The 19,572-nt window shown below is 39.5% G+C and overlaps 1 protein-coding gene across 12 annotated transcripts in view; it reads right to left on the bottom strand.

Annotated features, from left to right (window-relative positions):
• Positions 1-19,572, bottom strand: part of FMNL2 (formin like 2) — a 314,932-nt gene that overhangs the window by 78,352 nt on the left and 217,008 nt on the right. For 11 of the 12 annotated variants that reach the window (XR_006712882.1, XM_045479839.1, XM_045479843.1 and 8 more), the window contains exons 5-6: positions 13,402-13,485; positions 10,224-10,376 (exon numbers count right to left, since the gene is read on the bottom strand). Coding sequence is in view for 11 of the 12 variants with exons in the window: in XM_045479839.1 (XP_045335795.1) it covers positions 10,224-10,376; positions 13,402-13,485 (237 nt within the window). In the remaining variant the exon portion in view is untranslated. Of the gene's footprint in view, positions 1-7,697; positions 8,106-10,223; positions 10,377-13,401; positions 13,486-19,572 lie in introns of those variants that run through there. The other variant, XM_045479848.1, reaches the window with a different exon arrangement.

The following is a 19,572-nucleotide window of genomic DNA, read 5'->3' as shown; positions in this document are numbered from 1 at the left end:
GAAGTACAGGGGAAAGAACACTATTTCTGAACAAAAGCTGGATGTGATCAATGCTAGATATGTTCAGAGATCTATCTGCAAAGCACCAAGTACTCAGTCAAGACAAGCTGCTGCTCACCCAGTGATACCTTGAAGTAAGTCGGATCAGAATTTACTGTTTTAACATATACTTACTTCTAGACATGGAGACACATTCTTGTATGTGGGTTGGTGTACATGTCTGTCTCTCCCTGTGACCTTGTATTATCCACAGACAATATATTACTGTGGAACCTTGAATGAGTGTTTCCTGAACTGACCTAAACCAGACTTTCCCAGAGTCTGGCAAAAAAATGTTTTTCGAAAGTCTGTAGACCTTTCTTGCCAACATGTGTGAAGTCTGTAATATCGAAGTCCTAATGGCAACAGGAAAAAGAAAAGGTATATTCTCTCACAAAAAGTGTTTTCACACAGTCTAACTATTCAGATACCAAACTAATATCTACCTATAAATAAAGAACAGTAATTAGAATTTCCTTGGAAGCTAAGGTAAGGTTTCAACCCAATAGGGCTGCAATGCCAACTGGGTATGTCACACGATTTGACCTAATTTTACTAGTCTTTTATGGTTCCAAGGTCTGGGCTTAATATAACTTTACCAAGATTTGGGGTTTTAGGTTTCCTCGCTTACTCTTCAGACATGACATCACTTGGGCATATTTCTTCTATCAATTAACCTCGTAAAATATATGATGCTGAAAAAAAGTGAAATAAGCACTTTCTGACGGTCTCCACAGCCAAAAGAAACAGAGTGCAAACAGTTGAATCCAGATAGTTCAGAGTGGAGGTGAAGAGAGAAGAGGAAACAGAGGGGAGGGCAGAGGGAGTCAGAAATACCCAAATCTCCTAATGGACCTTTTTAATTAGTTTTTGAAATTTTCTGTTTGCCTAGACTTCCTACAGGACCAGCTGACAAGACAGAACCTATGAATCAAAAGATCTCCATACATGCTTTCTGAACAGAGTAAGTGGGCAAACAGCCTGCCAACCCACTATATGAATGGAGAGCCTTATTTGTCTGAATCTTCTAAGCTTTCATTACATTCCCTCTGACAAAGGTATTTGCCACTGAGTTACTAATTAATTCATATATATCCCTACGTGAAAAGTGTTCAAGGAAACCATCTATCTCCTGTGACCTTTAAATAGAAATATTTCTATGTTTGTTCCAAATCATCCCTGCTTTTCATAAACCTTCAATAGGTCATTGCCAATGAGCTAAAATGATAATTCCATACCCTGGCCTTCAAAATATTACATAAACTGCTTCTAAACTGCTTCCAGCCAGACTCATCTATTCATTGTTTCCTAAACAAACCATGTGGTCTTACCACTGAACCACTGCCCATTCCACTCTCCCTCCTTCTCCCCTTTCAGAGTCCCTCCTCCAAGTCTTACTCACTGCTGTTTCACATCCAGACCACATCATGAATCTTTCCTAGGTTTTACTGTTCACTCTGGCCTCCATACACTGGTGTTGGTTATACTCATATGACACTTAACATAGGTCAGTGTGCAGGAGCACACACATACACATGTTTTCTCAATCAAATCATAAAGACATCTGACACAGAAGTCAGAAGACTGATTATGAACCCTGGCTCTGTCACTTACTAGGTATGGATAACTTCTCTGAGTCCCAGCTTCCTCATCTGTAAAATCAGGCTAATAGTCCTTGAATACCTCCCCCCAAAATTCATGAAGATTTAATGATGTAGGCATGAAAATGCCCTTTAGTAACCATGAATCTTATACAAATAGTTTATGTATCTTTCTGTATCCTCAGCACTTTGGCAAAGCACCATTCACCTGTTAAGTATGTGGTTAAGTCTTGCTGATGAAGGTCCTGGACCACAGCTGTAGGAAGTTCCTGTGTCATCTTCAAATTTTCCCCTCAACCCTATATGGTTAACATGGACTGTCCGCTCACTATGGAGCCAAGTTCTTTACTATCATAACATGTGAGGGAGGTCCCAGACCCTATCATATGTAACAGAGTACCTGTGAGACAGATCCCCAACAATGCATTGGTCAGATGACTTCCAGATCATAACCTCTTTCAATTGGTCTTCCATTGGAGAAAAGACCCAATGAAGAGGTGGAACGAGTGAGATAAATGTTTCTCATAGTGGAAAACACTTGACAAATCTGCTTGTATGGTGTACCACAAGCTATAGAGCTATCATCAATTTCACTAGCAGGGCCATTAATATCAGCTCCTAGCTGAAAAGCTGAAATGTACATTCTTAATCCAAGTACGTTTTTCTTTATTTACAACTTCAAATAAAGCAATACAAAAACCTGAAACACAGTAACCCAACACCTTCAGTTGTTTCTCTTACAAATTGTGCTGAAAAGTAAAATTGGAAGTCTGTAGTTGCAGATTATTTTTATAAAGTCTGCAAATTTAGAAAGTATTTTATAGATAGTTAAATAGATACTGCATTCTGGAACCTTAGATCTTCAGAACAAAAATCTATCAGGTTAAGGAGTATCTTGAACATTTCTCTTCCCTCAGAAATAACATTCAAGTATTGCCTTTAACCAACATCTCATTTTTTTCTCCTCCTCCTTTACTCTTTCTTTTTTTTTTTTGCCTTTTTTATCTTACCTTTTTACTTTTATTCTTTGCTTTCCTCTCTTTCTCTCCTTCTAAATTCAGTGTTAATGAAAATTTCAAACAGTATCCGCTATCTGATGAACAGAGAGAACTCAGGCTTTGAGAACATTTTTTTTTTTTTTACCTATTTTTATTTGTAATTTTCCGCCCTTTAAGTTGGACTCTATGGAAATAGATTAGATTTTCCAATATCTTTCCATACGGAAAGTTTTAATACATGCAGTCAAGGAGAAGAACTACTTCTAGAACAAAACACAGATTACAACTCTCAATAATGAAGACTATAAAATACTATAAAAAAATCTGAGTTGATTTTGTGTAACTTGAGGGGAGAAGAGGAAAGAGAAAAGAGAATAATGATAATTTTAGAAATTACATCCCCAATTTATATAAACTAGAAAATGAACAGAACACTGTTCTTCTTGTTCTGAATCAAGGTAAAAACTGCTTTAGCTTCTAATTATACAATTAAGAGATCTTTTTTTTAATCTAATACTATAATGGTTTAAGAGGTTACATGATTTTCTTCCCCCAACAATTAAAATTGAAGGTAAAGCTCTACTATTGAAATAAAAGAACTTGTAAGAGCTTCAAAGCTTCTTCCAGAACACCTCTTACTTTTCACGCAAACTGGTACAGAGTTGGTGTTCCCATATATTTAAATAACATCAGGAATACTGCTGTGGACACCAGTATTTACTGCAACAAAGCCGAATCAACTACATGGGCCATTGGTCCATGCATGGAAATAGGTCTGCAGGAACTAGGTAACTCCTTGGACAATAAGGTCTTAGCTCAGTGCCTCATCAACAAAAAGTGTTCAAAGAACCACATATGAGATCTCTTCCAGATTCCAACTTTGCTGTTTCTACTAATGATTCTATTTCTCTTCTAACCAATCATACACAAAATTTTCTCTTTACCACTTTGCCCACCAAGTCAATTCTGGAACATCTTCATACTTGGCCTTTGCTCTATGTTCTAAGTTCTCAGGTACCTCCTTTAGAGGTCCAAGCATCAGCCATCTGTTCCTCCAATCAACACCCAGTGCATTCACCAGACCCTACGCGCTCAAAAAGATCAACTACCTCATGTGTTTTCCCTTTCTGCTGCCTACCAGATAAAACCCAGACTCCAAAACTCAAGGTTCTTTGTTAGGTGGCGTCTGATTCATAGGTATACACTACATGTATTTTACATCAGTTCTAAAACATCGTACAAACAAAAATCTGAAAAAAGCTCACTGATAATCTCACCTTTGGTGAAAAACAGTCACTATTTTCATTTGATAAACTCTTTTTCAATGCCTTCCCATCTGCACGTAGGCAAAAATGAAATCATATAAATGCAGAACTTTTTGTCTGACTCTTGTCCTTTGTTTAGAAATTACTTTTTCATGTTTCTATGTAACTTGTTTGTAACAGCTAAGCTATACTGATCATTTTTGTTGACAGCATATTGATGAGGGTCTCCAGTAGCTCCTCTGGCATCTTTGCATGAAGTAGAAAAAGGCACATTTTCTGAGAAGGATCAGCAAAAGCCCTTCCTGCAGGGTACAACTGACATAAAGACAGGTGGACACCCTGATATAACAGAGACTATTTACTGAGGGAGAAAAAAAATCATCCTGTGAATAATTAGGCAGGATAACATGGTTTAAAAGTTGGAGTCAGGCCAGCTCACTTCACATCCCGCCTCCTATACTCACTGTTTGATCTCAGGAAAGTTGCTTAACCACTAGAGAGCTCAGCTTCTTTGCAGGGATAAGAGTCATCACTATCCCATAAAGCCATGGTGAACAGTAAATCACTGAAGGGCCTTAGAACAGTGCCTGGCACACGGTAGACACTCAATATGTTTTTCCCCCCAATAAAAATCCTATCAATGTCATCTATTACCTTTGTGCCTATTGTTAAATATTTTTAAAAATTACTGACATGGAAAACACTGCCAGGAATGGGGTAACTGTGCTAAAGTGTTTATCAACAACGATCTAAATTTGAACTCTTCGTCTCTTCATGTAAATCCACTAAGGATAATAGATGGTAAATACTCAGTTGATGACTACTCAGGAAATGTCGTTCCTTTTGATAATAATCTCAGGAAAAAATGTGAAATTTGTTCTGGGGGATGTTAGGAAGAAATACTTATGGAAGTTAACATCTTAGAGGAAATGTGGATCTTGGTTCCCTTACCACAATGGGAAGGGTCAGTCGGGGTTACCTACAAGGCAGTTGCTAACAAACCCTTTCCAGCTTTGTTTGTCTATGACCCAATGTCTCCATTAAATAACCCTCTACCTCCATCACAAAGGACAGGTTCTTCCCTCTTTCCCAAACATGCCGGATCTCAGATATACACTTTTGCTCATCTCATGCCTCTTCACTTTACTTCTACCTGAAGCACTCTCCTCACCCTGAAGATCAACTCTGGCCATCACCCAAAGTCCCAGTTAAAATCTGGCCCCTTCTTCCAAGCTCTTATATTCTACCCATTTCTTTTAAAACTCAAAACAGAGGGGCGCCTGGGTGGCTCAGTCAGTTAAGTGTCTAACTTTGGCTCAAGTCATGATCTCACAGTTTGTGAGTTTGAGCCCTGCGTCAGGCTCTGAGCTGACAGCTCAGAGCCTGGAGCCTGCTTCGGATTCTGTTTCTCCCTCTCTCTCTCTGCCCTTTCCCTGCTCATGCTGTCTGTCTCTCTCAAAAATAAACATTAAAAAAGTAATCCAAACAGCTATTTACTATGTCACTGCTTATTTAGTCTAATGACACTAAGTAACTGTTCTTAAAAATTAAAAATGACTTTCTCTTACATCTGAATTAATACAACCTTTGTCTTCAAAAATCAAACAGGTACTCATGTGCATATATAGCATCATTTTTTTTTTATTATATGAAATTTATTGTCAAATTGGTTTCCATACAACACCCAGTGCTCATCCCAAAAGGTGCCCTCCTCAATACCCATCACCCACCCTCTCCTCCCTCCCACCCCCCATCAACCCTCAGTTTGTTCTCAGTTTTTAACGGTCTCTTATGCTTTGGCTCTCTCCCACTCTAACCTCTTTTTTTTTTTTTTTTATTCCTCCCCCTCCCCCATGGGTTCCTGTTAAGTTTCTCAGGATCCACATAAGAGTGAAACCATATGGTATCTGTCTTTCTCTGTATGGCTTATTTCACTTAGCATCACACTCTCCAGTTCCATCCACGTTGCTACAAAAGGCCATATTTCATTTTTTCTCATTGCCACGTAGTATTCCATTGTGTATATAAACCACAATTTCTTTATCCATTTATCAATTGATGGACATTTAGGCTCTTTCCATAATTTGGCTATTGTTGAGAGTGCTGCTATGAACATTGGGGTACAAGTGCCCCTATGCATCAGTACTCCTGTATCCCTTGGGTAAATTCCTAGCAGTGCTATTGCTGGGTCATAGGGTAGGTCTATTTTTAATTTTCTGAGGAACCTCCACACTGTTTTCCAGAGCGGCTGCACCAATTTGCATTCCCACCAACAGTGCAAGAGGGTTCCCGTTTCTCCACATCCTCTCCAGCATCTATAGTCTCCTGATTTGTTCATTTTGCCACTCTGACTGGCGTGAGGTGATACCTGAGTGTGGTTTTGATTTGTATTTCCCTGATAAGGAGCGACGCTGAACATCTTTTCATGTGCCTGTTGGCCATCCGGATGTCTTCTTTAGAGAAGTGTCTATTCATGTTTTCTGCCCATTTCTTCACTGGGTTATTTGTTTTTCGGGTGTGGAGTTTGGTGAGCTCTTTATAGATTTTGGATACTAGCCCTTTGTCCGATATGTCATTTGCAAATATCTTTTCCCATTCCGTTGGTTGCCTTTTAGTTTTGTTGGTTGTTTCCTTTGCTGTGCAGAAGCTTTTGATCTTCATAAGGTCCCAGTAATTCACTTTTGCTTTGAATTCCCTTGCCTTTGGGGATGTGTCGAGTAAGAGATTGCTACGGCTGAGGTCAGAGAGGTCTTTTCCTGCTTTCTCCTCTAGGGTTTTGATGGTTTCCTGTCTCACATTCAGGTCCTTTATCCATTTTGAGTTTATTTTTGTGAATGGTGTGAGAAAGTGGTCTAGTTTCCACCTTCTGCATGTTGCTGTCCAGTTCTCCCAGCACCATTTGTTAAAGAGGCTGTCTTTTTTCCATTGGATGTTCTTTCCTGCTTTGTCAAAGATGAGTTGGCCATACGTTTGTGGGTCTAGTTCTGGGGTTTCTATTCTATTCCATTGGTCTATGTGTCTGTTTTTGTGCCATAGCATCATTTAATTTAGCCAGACCTATGGCCACATTAACAGAAATCTTAACTGAAGGAAAACTAGGCCCTAAGCTTACAATCCCAGGTTTCCACCACATCAATATCAATGTTTTTACCACTGGCCAAGTTGACAAATTGATAAGATAAAACCTAACAGTTAATATAACTCAAGGTGAATGTCATATCCTAAAATTTTTAATCTTCCATTTTAAACAGTTAAAAACTGAATACAAAGAGGAGAGTGTCCATCAACATTAAAATTTTGTGTAAAAACAGTGTTTTTCCTTTTTTCTTTCATCAAGCCCCATTTATAAAATATTGTCAATTTTGTGAAATCCCCTTTCTTCTTCCAAGTTGAACCCCTTTTGCCAAGTGATATAGGGTCAGATTTCTATTCAATCAACGTTCTTATCTGGAGATTAAGATGAGGGAACTAAAATCTGCATTTGGATACAGAAGACACTCTTATCAAACAAAGCTACCAGAAGAAGCTACAGTACGTGAACTCATATCCTTCTACTCTTTTCAAAGAACCTGTAACATTAACACAATATACCTTAAAGGGTCAGATTCTTAAATTGAGGAATCATAACATGCTAACAGAGTGCACCAAAGTTTAAAAAGCAGTGGACTTTGTTCCAGCACAGGGTGATGGTAGTAAGCCATGAGGTTATCATATTATAACCTGGGGATCAGTTGCAATACCCTGCCACCATGCGCTACGAGCTCTCATGGGTGTCGTGTTCACCCGTGACTTACGAGATTTTCCGGTTTGAAGCCTCATCATCAGTGTGTAAACTGAAGCTGCTCCAGAGGCAACAGGGAGAGGAGCAGCTCTGGTGGCATTTGAACTGAAGATACTCAGGCAGAGAAACCAATCTGGTGGTGGTGTAAGACATGAATGGAACCGGAGGGAGAGGAGACAGGAGGATGAGAAAGGACAAAGCAGAGGACGAGAACACAATCAGAAATGAGATGGAAGAATGAAAAAGAAGGGCAACGAAAAGAAAGCCAAAAAGTGAAGGAAGTGTGAGGAGCAGAGAAAGAAAGGGGAGAGAAGAAGGAGGAGGAAAAGAAAAAAATGTAAACAATCTTTGGGTATATGAAAAGCAACATGTACCATATGCCTGTACTCCTGATTGCTGTTTTGTTTTGTTTTGTTTTGTTTTTTAAGTCACAGATTCTATCAAATGACCAAATACAGAATTAGAATCCAGGCACAAATCCATGAACCACAAGAGCTGGAGTATCATTGATATACATTGTTCAAAAACAAAAGTCTAAGCTTCAAGTCAATAAGCAGCATAAAAGTTACTGCCACCTTGATTTTCTGGAGTTACTAGAACCCGCGAAGGAAGAGTCAAAGGAAATTCAAATGTTCCGTTCCTCAGTTTAAAACTGTTCAAACACAAGACAGAAGAATGCGATATTGGTTTCTTAATTGGTCATCTTCTAGCACATCTGCCAACCATCCATGTCATATACTTGCTGACTTTCCCAGAACAGCATTTCCATCATGTCTATCTATACTTTTGGTCCATTTTTTTCCAATTTAAAATGAATTCTAACAGGATCTACCTTGAGCCAACTGTCAAACAATGCCTTCCAGGGTCCAGGACTACCATTCTCCTTATACCTAAAATATTCCCATATTTTCCTGATTCTTCCACTCTTCTAGAAACAATGTGTTCTCAATGAACAGTCTTTAATAATTCAAAATTAGGCATAATGAATTATTAATCAGAAAAATGAATCCTGTGAAGGTGGTACCTAGCCAATATATGATACATTCCAAGTAGGAAATGATAAAAAAGTGAATTAAAATGTACTTTTGTCAATTAAATTCCTTACATATAATTATATCTACACTAATGGTAAGAATTTCCATTCCGGTACCAAGGTCATTAGGGAATTCCTCAGGCATGACTGGCCTTTCTTCAACTTCCAAATCAGCCTTGTCCACATGTAAAGTTGACGTAGACTAGCAAGTTATATAGCTCTTGGCCTAATGCAAATACCACGAGACGAACTGAAACACTGCTCTTCGTTATTATTGAACCATTCGAAACCCATTATTATTTTTGGCATCTTCAAACATGGAAAATCTGAATGGTTGATTGGAAGCATCTCATTCAAACGTCAAATCCTTCAGCCAAACTGAACTTTATTATTGAGATATTAACTTTCTATGACCAAAATCTAAGTCAAAGGGACAAAAGGTAAATAAAAGGCTACCAGTTACAAAAAGTCTGAAAGCCACATTTTCACTGATTTACAACTTGACACATGGGACCTCACCACCAATGACCCAATATCCATGGGGATCTTAAACATGGACAGGAACAACATCCACTTGCCAGATCAAGTCTGAAATAAGTGACATAAATTTTTCAAGCTGCAAAGAATAAGCAACATTTGGGAATGAGGCATTTATTAATAAAAACTTTTATTAAACTTCTGCAAAACAGCAACCTTTAAGAACTTGCTCTAGATGTCATCTCCATCTTGACAGACAGGGTTCTGATTTATCCATACGTGTACCTTAACTCTAACTACAGTGCCTGGCAAATTATAGAAGCTCAAAAATATTTTTCAGTGAATGAATGTGGAAAGGAGTGAATAATCAATCGCAGTGACATTCCAGCCATTAGCAGTAGAGATGATCAGCACCCGTCCTTCCTTAGCATGGTGGTATTTCAACCACGAAAGACTAGAGAACAAATTCTTAGGAGGAAACAGAAGGTTGACAACTGAGCACACCTAACCAAAGAAGCACTGCTTAAAGGCATTTCATTAATAAAAAGGATCACTACAGCATTGTGCACCTAGGACTAAGAACACATCCCACAGAGCACACACCTGAGCTACCAATGGAAGAAGGGAGGGAAGAAGAGTATGAAGAGCCAACAAGGAATTCTTGAGAACCCCAAATCTCAAGAGGTGCTGCCTCTACACAGAACACACAGCCTAAATGACAAAGTCAGCATCTCCCTGGTTTTGAAAACTTAAGCTGCCGATGGAGTCTACTGCATTCCATCATTTGGCAGAACTTTCTGTGCTGAGTGCAGGTGTGGTGTTCCCAGAAATCTATTTAAAGCTACAGAATATTGTTCCACTGATGCTCCCATAAACTCCTGAAGAAACTTTCCTTTGCATCAATAGAAATCCAAGGGTTGCGTGAGAACTTACAGCAATCTGTGGCCCAGGATCATCACCAGAAGCCAGGAACTCTGCTGTCCCCGCATATCCTATCACAATGCCTCCCTCCTGATTAAAGGAACTCACCGCAGTGCAGAATGCCTTCCTGAGCGGGATACACTGTTGCCCACCGGGGAGGGCAGGTTGCTTCCTCTGTGTAGATCCTCGATGGACCTACTCCAGGGCTTTGATTTGTCCACCGAGCTCTCCACAGTGCTTTCCACGCTTTCAAAATCAAAACTAAAACAAAAGAGAAATGCCACTGAAGCCTTAAAAGTTCACAGTCACACAAATGCAGGGATGTGCATAACATGCTCCTTCCTAGTATACATTTGCACCTTACAATGGGTAGTCTTTGCAAACAAAGAAAACTGAAAAAGAAACATAAAAGAATTTTCACGGACTCAGTGTTCACTTGCAGAATACAAAGTGACAAATACTGGGCAAGGCAAAAAAAATAGTTGAACAACAGCGCAGAAATAAATAGTAATGTGTTATCTGTATTTTACTACAAGGCTTACTAATTTACCAACTGCTAACACTGGTATGGGGGAAGGGGAAGGAAAGATCTTACAGCTGTCTTCATTTTGCTTTAACAAGTCAATATGTAGGCTTAGACTAATTTATTCCTACCCATCAATTTTCACTGAGCATTTTCTCCTAGTGTGTTGGCAAGTGTACTTTTCCAACCATATGTGATACATTACTCGCAACGTTATGGATTTGCTTTGATTTTGGAATCTCTTCCCAATGTGGTGCTCTTTAAAGAAGGACTGTTGTTTCTCTCTGACATTTTTTGAGGTTATTACTCATGTTAACCATGTTAGAATAAATGGAGAGTTAAGTTGCTCATTTTTGCATAATTTTAGGAACAAAATTTTTAAACAGCCAGGCCTTTGTGTTGTATGCATTTTCTCCTCTCAAAGTTAGTAGCTCTCCTTTCTCAACAAAATACTTCATCAAGTGTTTCTACCCATAGTTCCACCCGGCAACACCTGATCAGAGAATAAACAGAAGGCAGCTATACTTAATATCACATGGAAGATTCGAGAGGCTATTGCAGAAGAGACAGTAACAATACGTATCGGAAAAAACCAGTAGGCCTTTTTGTCAAAAAGTTTGACTTTTTATAAAAGTACGATGGCCAAAATAAAGTTATTCTGTTAGAATTCCGTCAGAATTATCATCTGCAAACTCAGATGAGCCACTGACGTATCATTAGTGAATGGATCTGGCCATTTTGTCATGCTTTTGGATGCAGGAAGCAGAGCTGAACAGAAAAGAGGTGGGATTGAGTAATCAAATCCTTAAGAACTAAAAATAGAAGTCTACAACTGATACTGGAGAAGGTAAGCTGAGGGGGGCACCCCAAGATCACACGTGTCACTGTTACTCTCGCGAAGTCACTCTGCAACCCCCAAGTCACTGGTCAGCTGTTCCATAGCTTCCCACTCCTCTCAGCTCACCCTTCCCACCCCCCTCACAGAGCAGAATCAGGAAACACACACCTTAGTTAAGCATCCTATTTAGGGATGGAACATGAACCTGTTGGTTCACATTACCTGGGATAGGAAACTGTCACAAGCCAAGGAACAGTAAGGAACTTTTCAGCCCATTAGTTTCAAGAAAGAACGTAAGTTATGTATTTATATATAAAACTTATCTAAACAAGGCAAAAGCAAACCAAACCTAGCAAGCAGAGAATGTAAAGGCAACGCCAAAAAAAATGAGATTAGGAAACCACAGCTCTGAGTTCTGATCTTTTGCTGGGTTCGATCTTATGCCACAACTAGGATCCCCTCGTGGTAGCACCTCCTTTTCCTGCTGGTCCTAAGTGAGGGTACATTTGGGAAAACTGGTTCACAGGCTCTATCGTGATATAGGTAAAGGGTTAATCACAGCAAACATTTCATACATAGCATGCCATCCTTTTCCATTGAAATTTCCACTGAAATTTCTTAGCTTTTCCTCGATTCCATAATCACTCCTTCAGATTTTAAACAATGCAGCAGGGTAGTATTATCGTGTTTGTCACAGAATATAAAGTGAAAAAGAGGTTGGCAGTTTTTGACATGATGGACATAGACAAGAAACCCCCTTTGGAAGAATAGGCTATAAAAAGTGGGGTTATACCTCAGAGGACAACTTCTTAAAAAGCTAAGAACTTGTCCATCGGTGCCTCTTACTCTACTTCACATCATACACCAGAATTATCAAACCTGAAACTGATTAAGCTAGTCTCAGTTAATACTGTCATTTCTGCATCCGTTAGGTAGGAGTAATTACAGCTTTCTCCTCACGCATTCTCAAGGAAGTGCTGAGGGTTCTAAGATAACATCTGGTTCAGTCTTAGGACTTCTTTGGAATGATGCGATATAAAAAAACAAGTTACTGCTTTTAAAGGCAGCATGGAGAGGGGGGAAAACACTATCACCCAAGTCAAAATGTCTTCCAAACAAATTGTAAATACAATTATTAAGTATTACTTCCTCAATCTGTGTGTGTGAGAGAGTCTATCGGTGGATACCGCAATCTTTTTGCTTTTTGACTAAAGGAGGGAATGTGGAGAAGAAAATGTCTCATCCAAATGTACATTTCTCATTCCTGTTGTAAATCCTTCCAGAAGCCTTGCAAATGGGAAAATTTTATGAATTAACAAAAAACAAGGTTAAATACGTTGATTTTTTTTTTTTTTCCTGCTCTGCCCCAATTTTCTCCTCCCTCACCTTAGGAAGGCGAAGTCAAAACAACACAAATACCCATCAAGTAAAAAAGCAAAGCCTCTGTTTACTCCTCCCCTCAGTCCCACTAGATTTGGTATCCCCATCTGCAATTATTTTCTCTGCATTTGCAAGCACGTACAAATGTATATATTTTTGTTTTGTTTTCTAATAAAAAGAAAGTCACTCTTCTGTGTCATGTGTTATTCACTCAACAGTATATCACATACCTCTTTCAGTATCTGCCAGGGTATTCTACCATATGGACGTAATGTAACTTGAGCACTGAAGAAAGTTACCTCTTTTAAAAATAAGGACTCCTCCAAGGGTGATTTTTATTCCCCTGTTTTACTTCTGCTTTGAAAGCATTTCTAATAACAATTACGTGATTTGCTTTTAGCTACTTGAGTAGAAACAAACCTCCTTAAACCTTACCACATCTGCTGCTGGGTTTCTCCCCCTCAATGCGGTATGTAATTTTACCACTCTCTCGCATCTTCTGTGACCACATGAAATTCAAAAGCCAAAAGCCAAGTTTTACTTACGTGACCGCGTACTGCGCAAATGATAGATATTCCACTAGAACATCAAGACCCCTGTTTTCTTCATTCAGAAACTCTCTGACCCATCTGTTAAAAATAAAAACAATTATCAGAGAGGTTCATCACATGCTCTGCCATGAGAAAGCCCAGTGAACACAGTTACTGTTCCACCAGAAACTTTCACTTCAAGGAAATAACGGAGGCAGACCTAGACTCCATCACACGAAGTAGGTACTTTTCAATATGGTAACCATAAAAACCACAGCACTTCAACGTGCAAGAAAAGGGGGCAAAAGGTATACATGTGCCAACCTTGCCTTTTACTGCTTAGGAGACTTGAGGTGACCTGTAGGAAGTGTTCTAAAAAAGGAACCTGCTAAGTGTATTTTTTTCCACCACAACTGACCCACAGCCTGCTTGTTAAAGGAGCCAAGACTACACAGGGAACGCGGCAAGCTAGGAACGTGACGACATAAGCAGTGAAGTTCAGGCATGATTCCAAATCCACATTCAAGTCCTTCTTGGCACACTAGGCCACAGAAAACACTGAACTAGCCAATGAGAAACCAGCATTTAGGGGCTTCTGGAAATTCAATAGGGTTAATGATTTGCTTAATTTTTTCCATGAATGTTAAAACCTCTTAAAAACTTGCAGGCGCCGCATACCATCATCAAAGCCAAGACATGACAGATCATGTTTTTCTTTAATTCATTTTAAATAGTATCACCTTGCATTTAAGTGGTGGGTTTGAATGCAGTTCAGTGAGAATTTTTACTGATTTTTATTTGCACTTCGCCATAACTCCTAGAGATGAAGCACAGTGGTCAAACAGAACCTTCAGGCACTGAGGATAAACACTTGCTACCACGGCCTTCCTCCAGGGCATTCATCTTCAAAGAACGCATGATACCTGATTAATAAGCCTTCACTAGGTACTGACAAGTAAGTAAAAAAGTCTGCTACTATCACAGAAATGGGACTTGAGGTACATCACCCACATGCGTTCCAAAACTGGTTTCCTTCCTCCAAAAACACCAAGCAAAAAACAGGCCCACCAGCTCTGGACACGGTTGCTACTCTAGAAGCTAGTTTCGCAAGCTGTTATAACAACAGGACGACAATCGTACGTGTATTGTTAAGGATGAAAAATCCCTTAAAATCTTCGTCTTGACTGAAGAAAAAAAAAATCTGATGGACTCAGGATGCCTGTTTTTAAATTCTGTTTGGGGCCTTTTTCCTTTATCCTCAAGCTCATTCTTTGTTGTATTCCTCTCATCTCCATGATGCAAACTCAGGTCTGCAGGTAGCCCCCAGAGGCAGCAAGGTAGGAAAAGCAGGCAGCTTATCTCGTATTTTCCCCCAAGTGTCTCAGGCAGGCTATCACAAAATGTATGCACCTAACACAACCACATATAAGCAAATAATATCAAAAAGATACCTAGAGAGGAAAGTAAAAGAACACCACCCACTGGGTCTCTTAAGAGCTGACAAGGGGCGCTTGGGTGGCTCAGTCGGTTAAGCATCCGACTTCGGCTCAGGTCACGATCTCGCGGTCCGTGAGTTCGAGCCCCGCATCGGGCTCTGGGCTGATGGCTCAGAGCCTGGAGCCTGCTTCCGATTCTGTGTCTCCCTCTTTCTCTGCCCCTCCCCCATTCATGCTCTGTCTCTGTCTCAAAAATAAATAAACGTTTAAAAAAAAAAAAAAAAGAGCTGACAAAAACTAAAAGAGCTGGCCACCCGTCAGGCTTCAAAACCACCACATACAGCGTCTCCTGGCTTCTGCCTCTGGATACTTTCAGTTGATTTATTTTAATTATTCTCCCTTTACAGCTAGATCTCAGGAGGCACTGTACATTTTTAAGTGCAAATAATTAGAAGCCTAGAAATAGTAAATAAATTTTCTTTTTATAAATGGTAGGACACTAAAGCAAGGCTGGCAGTCACTATGGAAATCCGCTGACTAGCTGCTCTGGAAACTCAAGCCTCTTAGCTTCTCCGAGGCCTCTCCAGTGGCCTGGCCTGTGAGCTCTGGCTGGGTGATTGAAACTGGCCCTCAATGGCAGGCATGCAGCAGGAATCCCGGGGGCTGGGCACGGAGGTCTTCATTTTAGAATGAAGAGTCACCATACACTACAGATGATACAGAGCAATCTCAATTCTACACTTCCTATCTCAGTGGCTCATAAAAACACTCCAGTGTAGGAGCTGAGAACAACAACTATTGTAGTTCCTTCTGGTTGATATTCTAGACATAGCCTCTAAAGAGTAGAGATGGTCCAGGACACCCTGTGGACCTATCACTGCCTTAACCACCAGCACTTCCAACTCAGGGATTTTAGCCACAAACTAAATGGGAGGCAAATAACTCACAGATAAGAAAATGTTTAAATAAAATAAAGGGAGGGAGGGAAGGAAGGGAGGGAGGGAGGGAGGGAAGGAAGGAAGGAAGGGAGGGAGGGAGGGAGGGAGGGAGGGAGGGAGGGAGGGAAGGAAGGAAGGAAGGAAGGAAGGAAGGAAGGAAGGAAGGAAGGAAGGAAGGAAGGGAGGCAGGCACGGCAGGAGCCACAATTCTCTTGACTCAAAGTACAAATATGAACACATTTTCATGCAGGGATAAAGACTATTTTGCTAGCTTCTCTTTCTTGAATCCAATGCTATTATGGATGCCTCCAGCCCCAGTTGCTGATTTTGAGTATAAGTGCCTTAAAAACAATTTTCACAGTGAAAGGCAGGAACAAACTGCACAGTTCCTAACAAGTCGGCTAGAGTGTAACAATTCCTGCCTCTGAGAGGTTTAATTTCATGAGGTTAATCTCTTTTTCTAAACCCTGAGATCTTCCCTGGGTCTTTGATCTGGCCCAGACACCCCTAGGTGATTTAGGGAAGAGTAAGATAAAAATCTACCACAGTGGGGGGGCCTGGGTGGCACAGTTGGTTAAGCATCTGACTCGATGTTGGCTCAGGTCATGATCCCACAGTTCATGAGTTCAAGCCCTGCATCAGGCTCTGCGATGATGATGTGGAACCTACTTGGGATTCTGTCTCTCCTTCTCTCTGCCCCTCCACCTGTTTGTACGTACACACACACGTTCTCTCTCAAAATAAATAAACTTAATAATAATTAAAAAAAAAACTTATTAAATCCACCTCCTTATTCTCTTTGCCAAATGATCCAAGGTTAGCCAAGTCATTTCAGCAAAAAGGCTATGCATTTACAGGGGAAAAAAAACAAAACAGTCTTCACCTTTTCCTCTCTCTTATCAATTCCTAGCCCCTCTACACTTGGGATATACTGTGGAGGAGAGAACAGAGGTGAGAGTGAACGTCTGAGGAGAGGAAACAGTATACAAACAAAATGGGTAAAGATGAAAACTGGGCAAATTTCAAAGCAGTATCTTTAACCTAAAGGCATAAAAAAAATGGAAGCCCTATTGTGCAGATTCACGTACATGATCCTGCAATGACATATCATAAATTTAGGGTTCCTCTAGAAAATTATTTCCATTTTTCACTTCTGTGCATATTATATAGCTTTTTTGTTTTGTTTTGTTTTGTTTTGTTTTACATGTTGCCAACATGCACACCATTTCAAATTGGATGATTATAGGTTCTGGAAACAAGAATTATTTCTGACTCTGATAGCATGCATCACTAAGTACCCCCACAGATTCAGTGTAATTACCGTATGTTGTAAATTTGAATTAGGCAAATTCCAAATCAGCTGCTCAGGAGCTGGAAGAGACCATGATAAGGAAAAAGAGCTCTGAAAAAAACTCTTACTCAAGGAAGGAATCTATGTGCAGATGTCAACAGTTACTGTTTTATCACAGACAGGTTCAAGTTGTTTCAGAGTTGCTCGTTTCTCTCTGCTTCCACTCTCCTCACCCCACCCCTGAACCCGGCCAACTTTAGAAACTCATTGTTCTGATCTAGAAAGTGAAGTCTCAAGGGACCTTTTTGGCTCCAAATTTCTAAGATTAAACAAAGCAGACCCAAGATCACAAGATAAGGGACAGTGGTGAATTCCCTTTGCCAGTCTCCTTTTGGAGGTGCTCCTAATACATGGCGGAAACTGCAGTTGAGGAAAAATCATGCAAAAAAATCACAAGCAGCAAGAGAAAGAAGGTAAGCATCACTCAGATAAACCATCAGCTGCCAAATCTATTCTTCAAGACAGTGTCACAAATGGTTCTTAGTGCAGCCCACACATCACTAGGGGTCCCTGAAACCCTCTGAGGGGTTTGGGAAGTTAAAACTGTTTTCACAAAAATACTAAGATAGTAATTACTTTCCACAGTGCTGACACCCACACTGATGGTACAAAATAAATGGTGGAGAAAACTGCGACTGGCAGAAAATACACCTATTTAGTGTTCTTCACCCAGAGCACTTGGGAGAGAAAAAAAGTCAGCTTCACTTTAAACTGTCCTTAAGGAAGCAATAAAAAAAAAAAAAAAAAAAAAAATACTGATTTTATTAAAGCTTGTGCCATGAGTTTGTATCTTTTTAATTTTCTATCTAACAAAATGGAAAGCCCACATAAACCTCTCTCCCCTACTTTCCCCAAGTACCACGGCTGACTCCAGGACAAGCACTTGTGCAGTTTTTTGAGACACCAACTGAACAAGTTGCTGTTGGGTTTTTTTGTTGTTCTTTATTTTTTATTTTTTTTTTTACATGAAACATAAAATGACTAACAAATACAGTTATTCTGTCTTGGGTATTTGGCAGACATTTTCTCAAAAGTGAATGAAGTGAGCGTATCGTTTCAAGGAAAACAACGGAGAGGATTTGTTGTCCATTATAAAATATGAGGTTTCAAACAAAAAACTAAAAATTCTGGAACACTTGTATTCCCCATCACGAACTTGACAACTCCCCAATCCTTAAAGTATATTCAGATTACACTGATAATTATTCATGAATGTGAATGTTTTCATATTGTAGAATAAAATGTCTCAATCTTTGAGAGATCAGAAAAACTCAGTGAAACCATATTTTCCAAATAACCAATTCATGATGTTACCCAAATTATGCCTGGGTGGAACGACCCATTCAATTTTCAAGATAGCACAGTGGGGTCACCTGGGTGGCTGAGTCGGTTGACGGTCTGACTTTGGCTCTGGTCATGATCTCACAGTTCCTGAGTTCAAGACCCACATCAGGCTCACTGCTGTCAGGGTAAAGCCCACTTCAGATCCTTCTCCCTCTCTCTCCACCCCTCCCCAGCTCGTGCTATCTCTTTCAAAATAATCTTTAAAAAAAAAAAAAAAAACCCACAGTGAATTTTAGTTTAACCAAGTACAAAAGCCCACTGATATTCTTTCAGATTCTACAAAGAAATTACCACTCATTGAAAGATGGTGTACTATGAAAGAAGAATATCCACAATTATCTGCAGGTTATTTAAAACTCCTTTTTTCAAGTGCATATGTGTGTGTAAGGCCGGTTTTTCTTCATGTACATCTTCACATACATATACAACATATTACCACAAATCAAATGCAGACAAAGAAGTCAGAATCCAGCTGCCTTCTATTAATCAGACATTAAAGAAATTTATAAAAATGTAAATCAATGCCATTCCTGTTACTATTTTTTTCTTGTTGCTTTGGAAAATAGATATTTCTCACAAAATATCTTGTTTGTGCTATGTTTATTATTTTGTATTTACAACTTTGTATTTATTAAATATTTACTTTAAAATAAAAATTAAATTTTATTAAATAAGCAAAGTGAAAATTCATCAGTTAAATTCCCAATATGGTAAACATTAAGAGATAAAACCCACACAAACAAAAGCGTATTAAGGTTCAAAATAATTTAAGAACAAAGGAATCCTGAAATCAAAAAAATTTAAAAACTGCTGGTTCAGATAATGGACTTTATGTTTGGACATATCAAGGTTCAAATCTCAGTGCTTCTGAATTGTGTGGACTGAAGCAAGACAATTAGTAACTGACTCTACCTTTCCTCATCTATAAACAGGGGCTCAGAGGTAAAGGGCAATAATAAAAAGATTTTTGTAAGAAATAACACAATGATGGGGTGCCTGGGTGGCTCAGTCGGTTAAGCATCCAACTTCAGCTTAGGTCATGATCTCACAGTTCGTGGGTTCAAGCCCCTCATCGGGCTCTGGGCTGACAACTCAGAGCCTGAAGCCTGCCTCAGAT

Source organism: Leopardus geoffroyi, chromosome C1 (assembly GCF_018350155.1).
Source record: "Leopardus geoffroyi isolate Oge1 chromosome C1, O.geoffroyi_Oge1_pat1.0, whole genome shotgun sequence".
Taxonomy (NCBI): domain Eukaryota; kingdom Metazoa; phylum Chordata; class Mammalia; order Carnivora; family Felidae; genus Leopardus; species Leopardus geoffroyi.
Note: the sequence above shows the minus strand (reverse complement) of the source record. Positions and strands in the feature narration are given on the sequence as shown.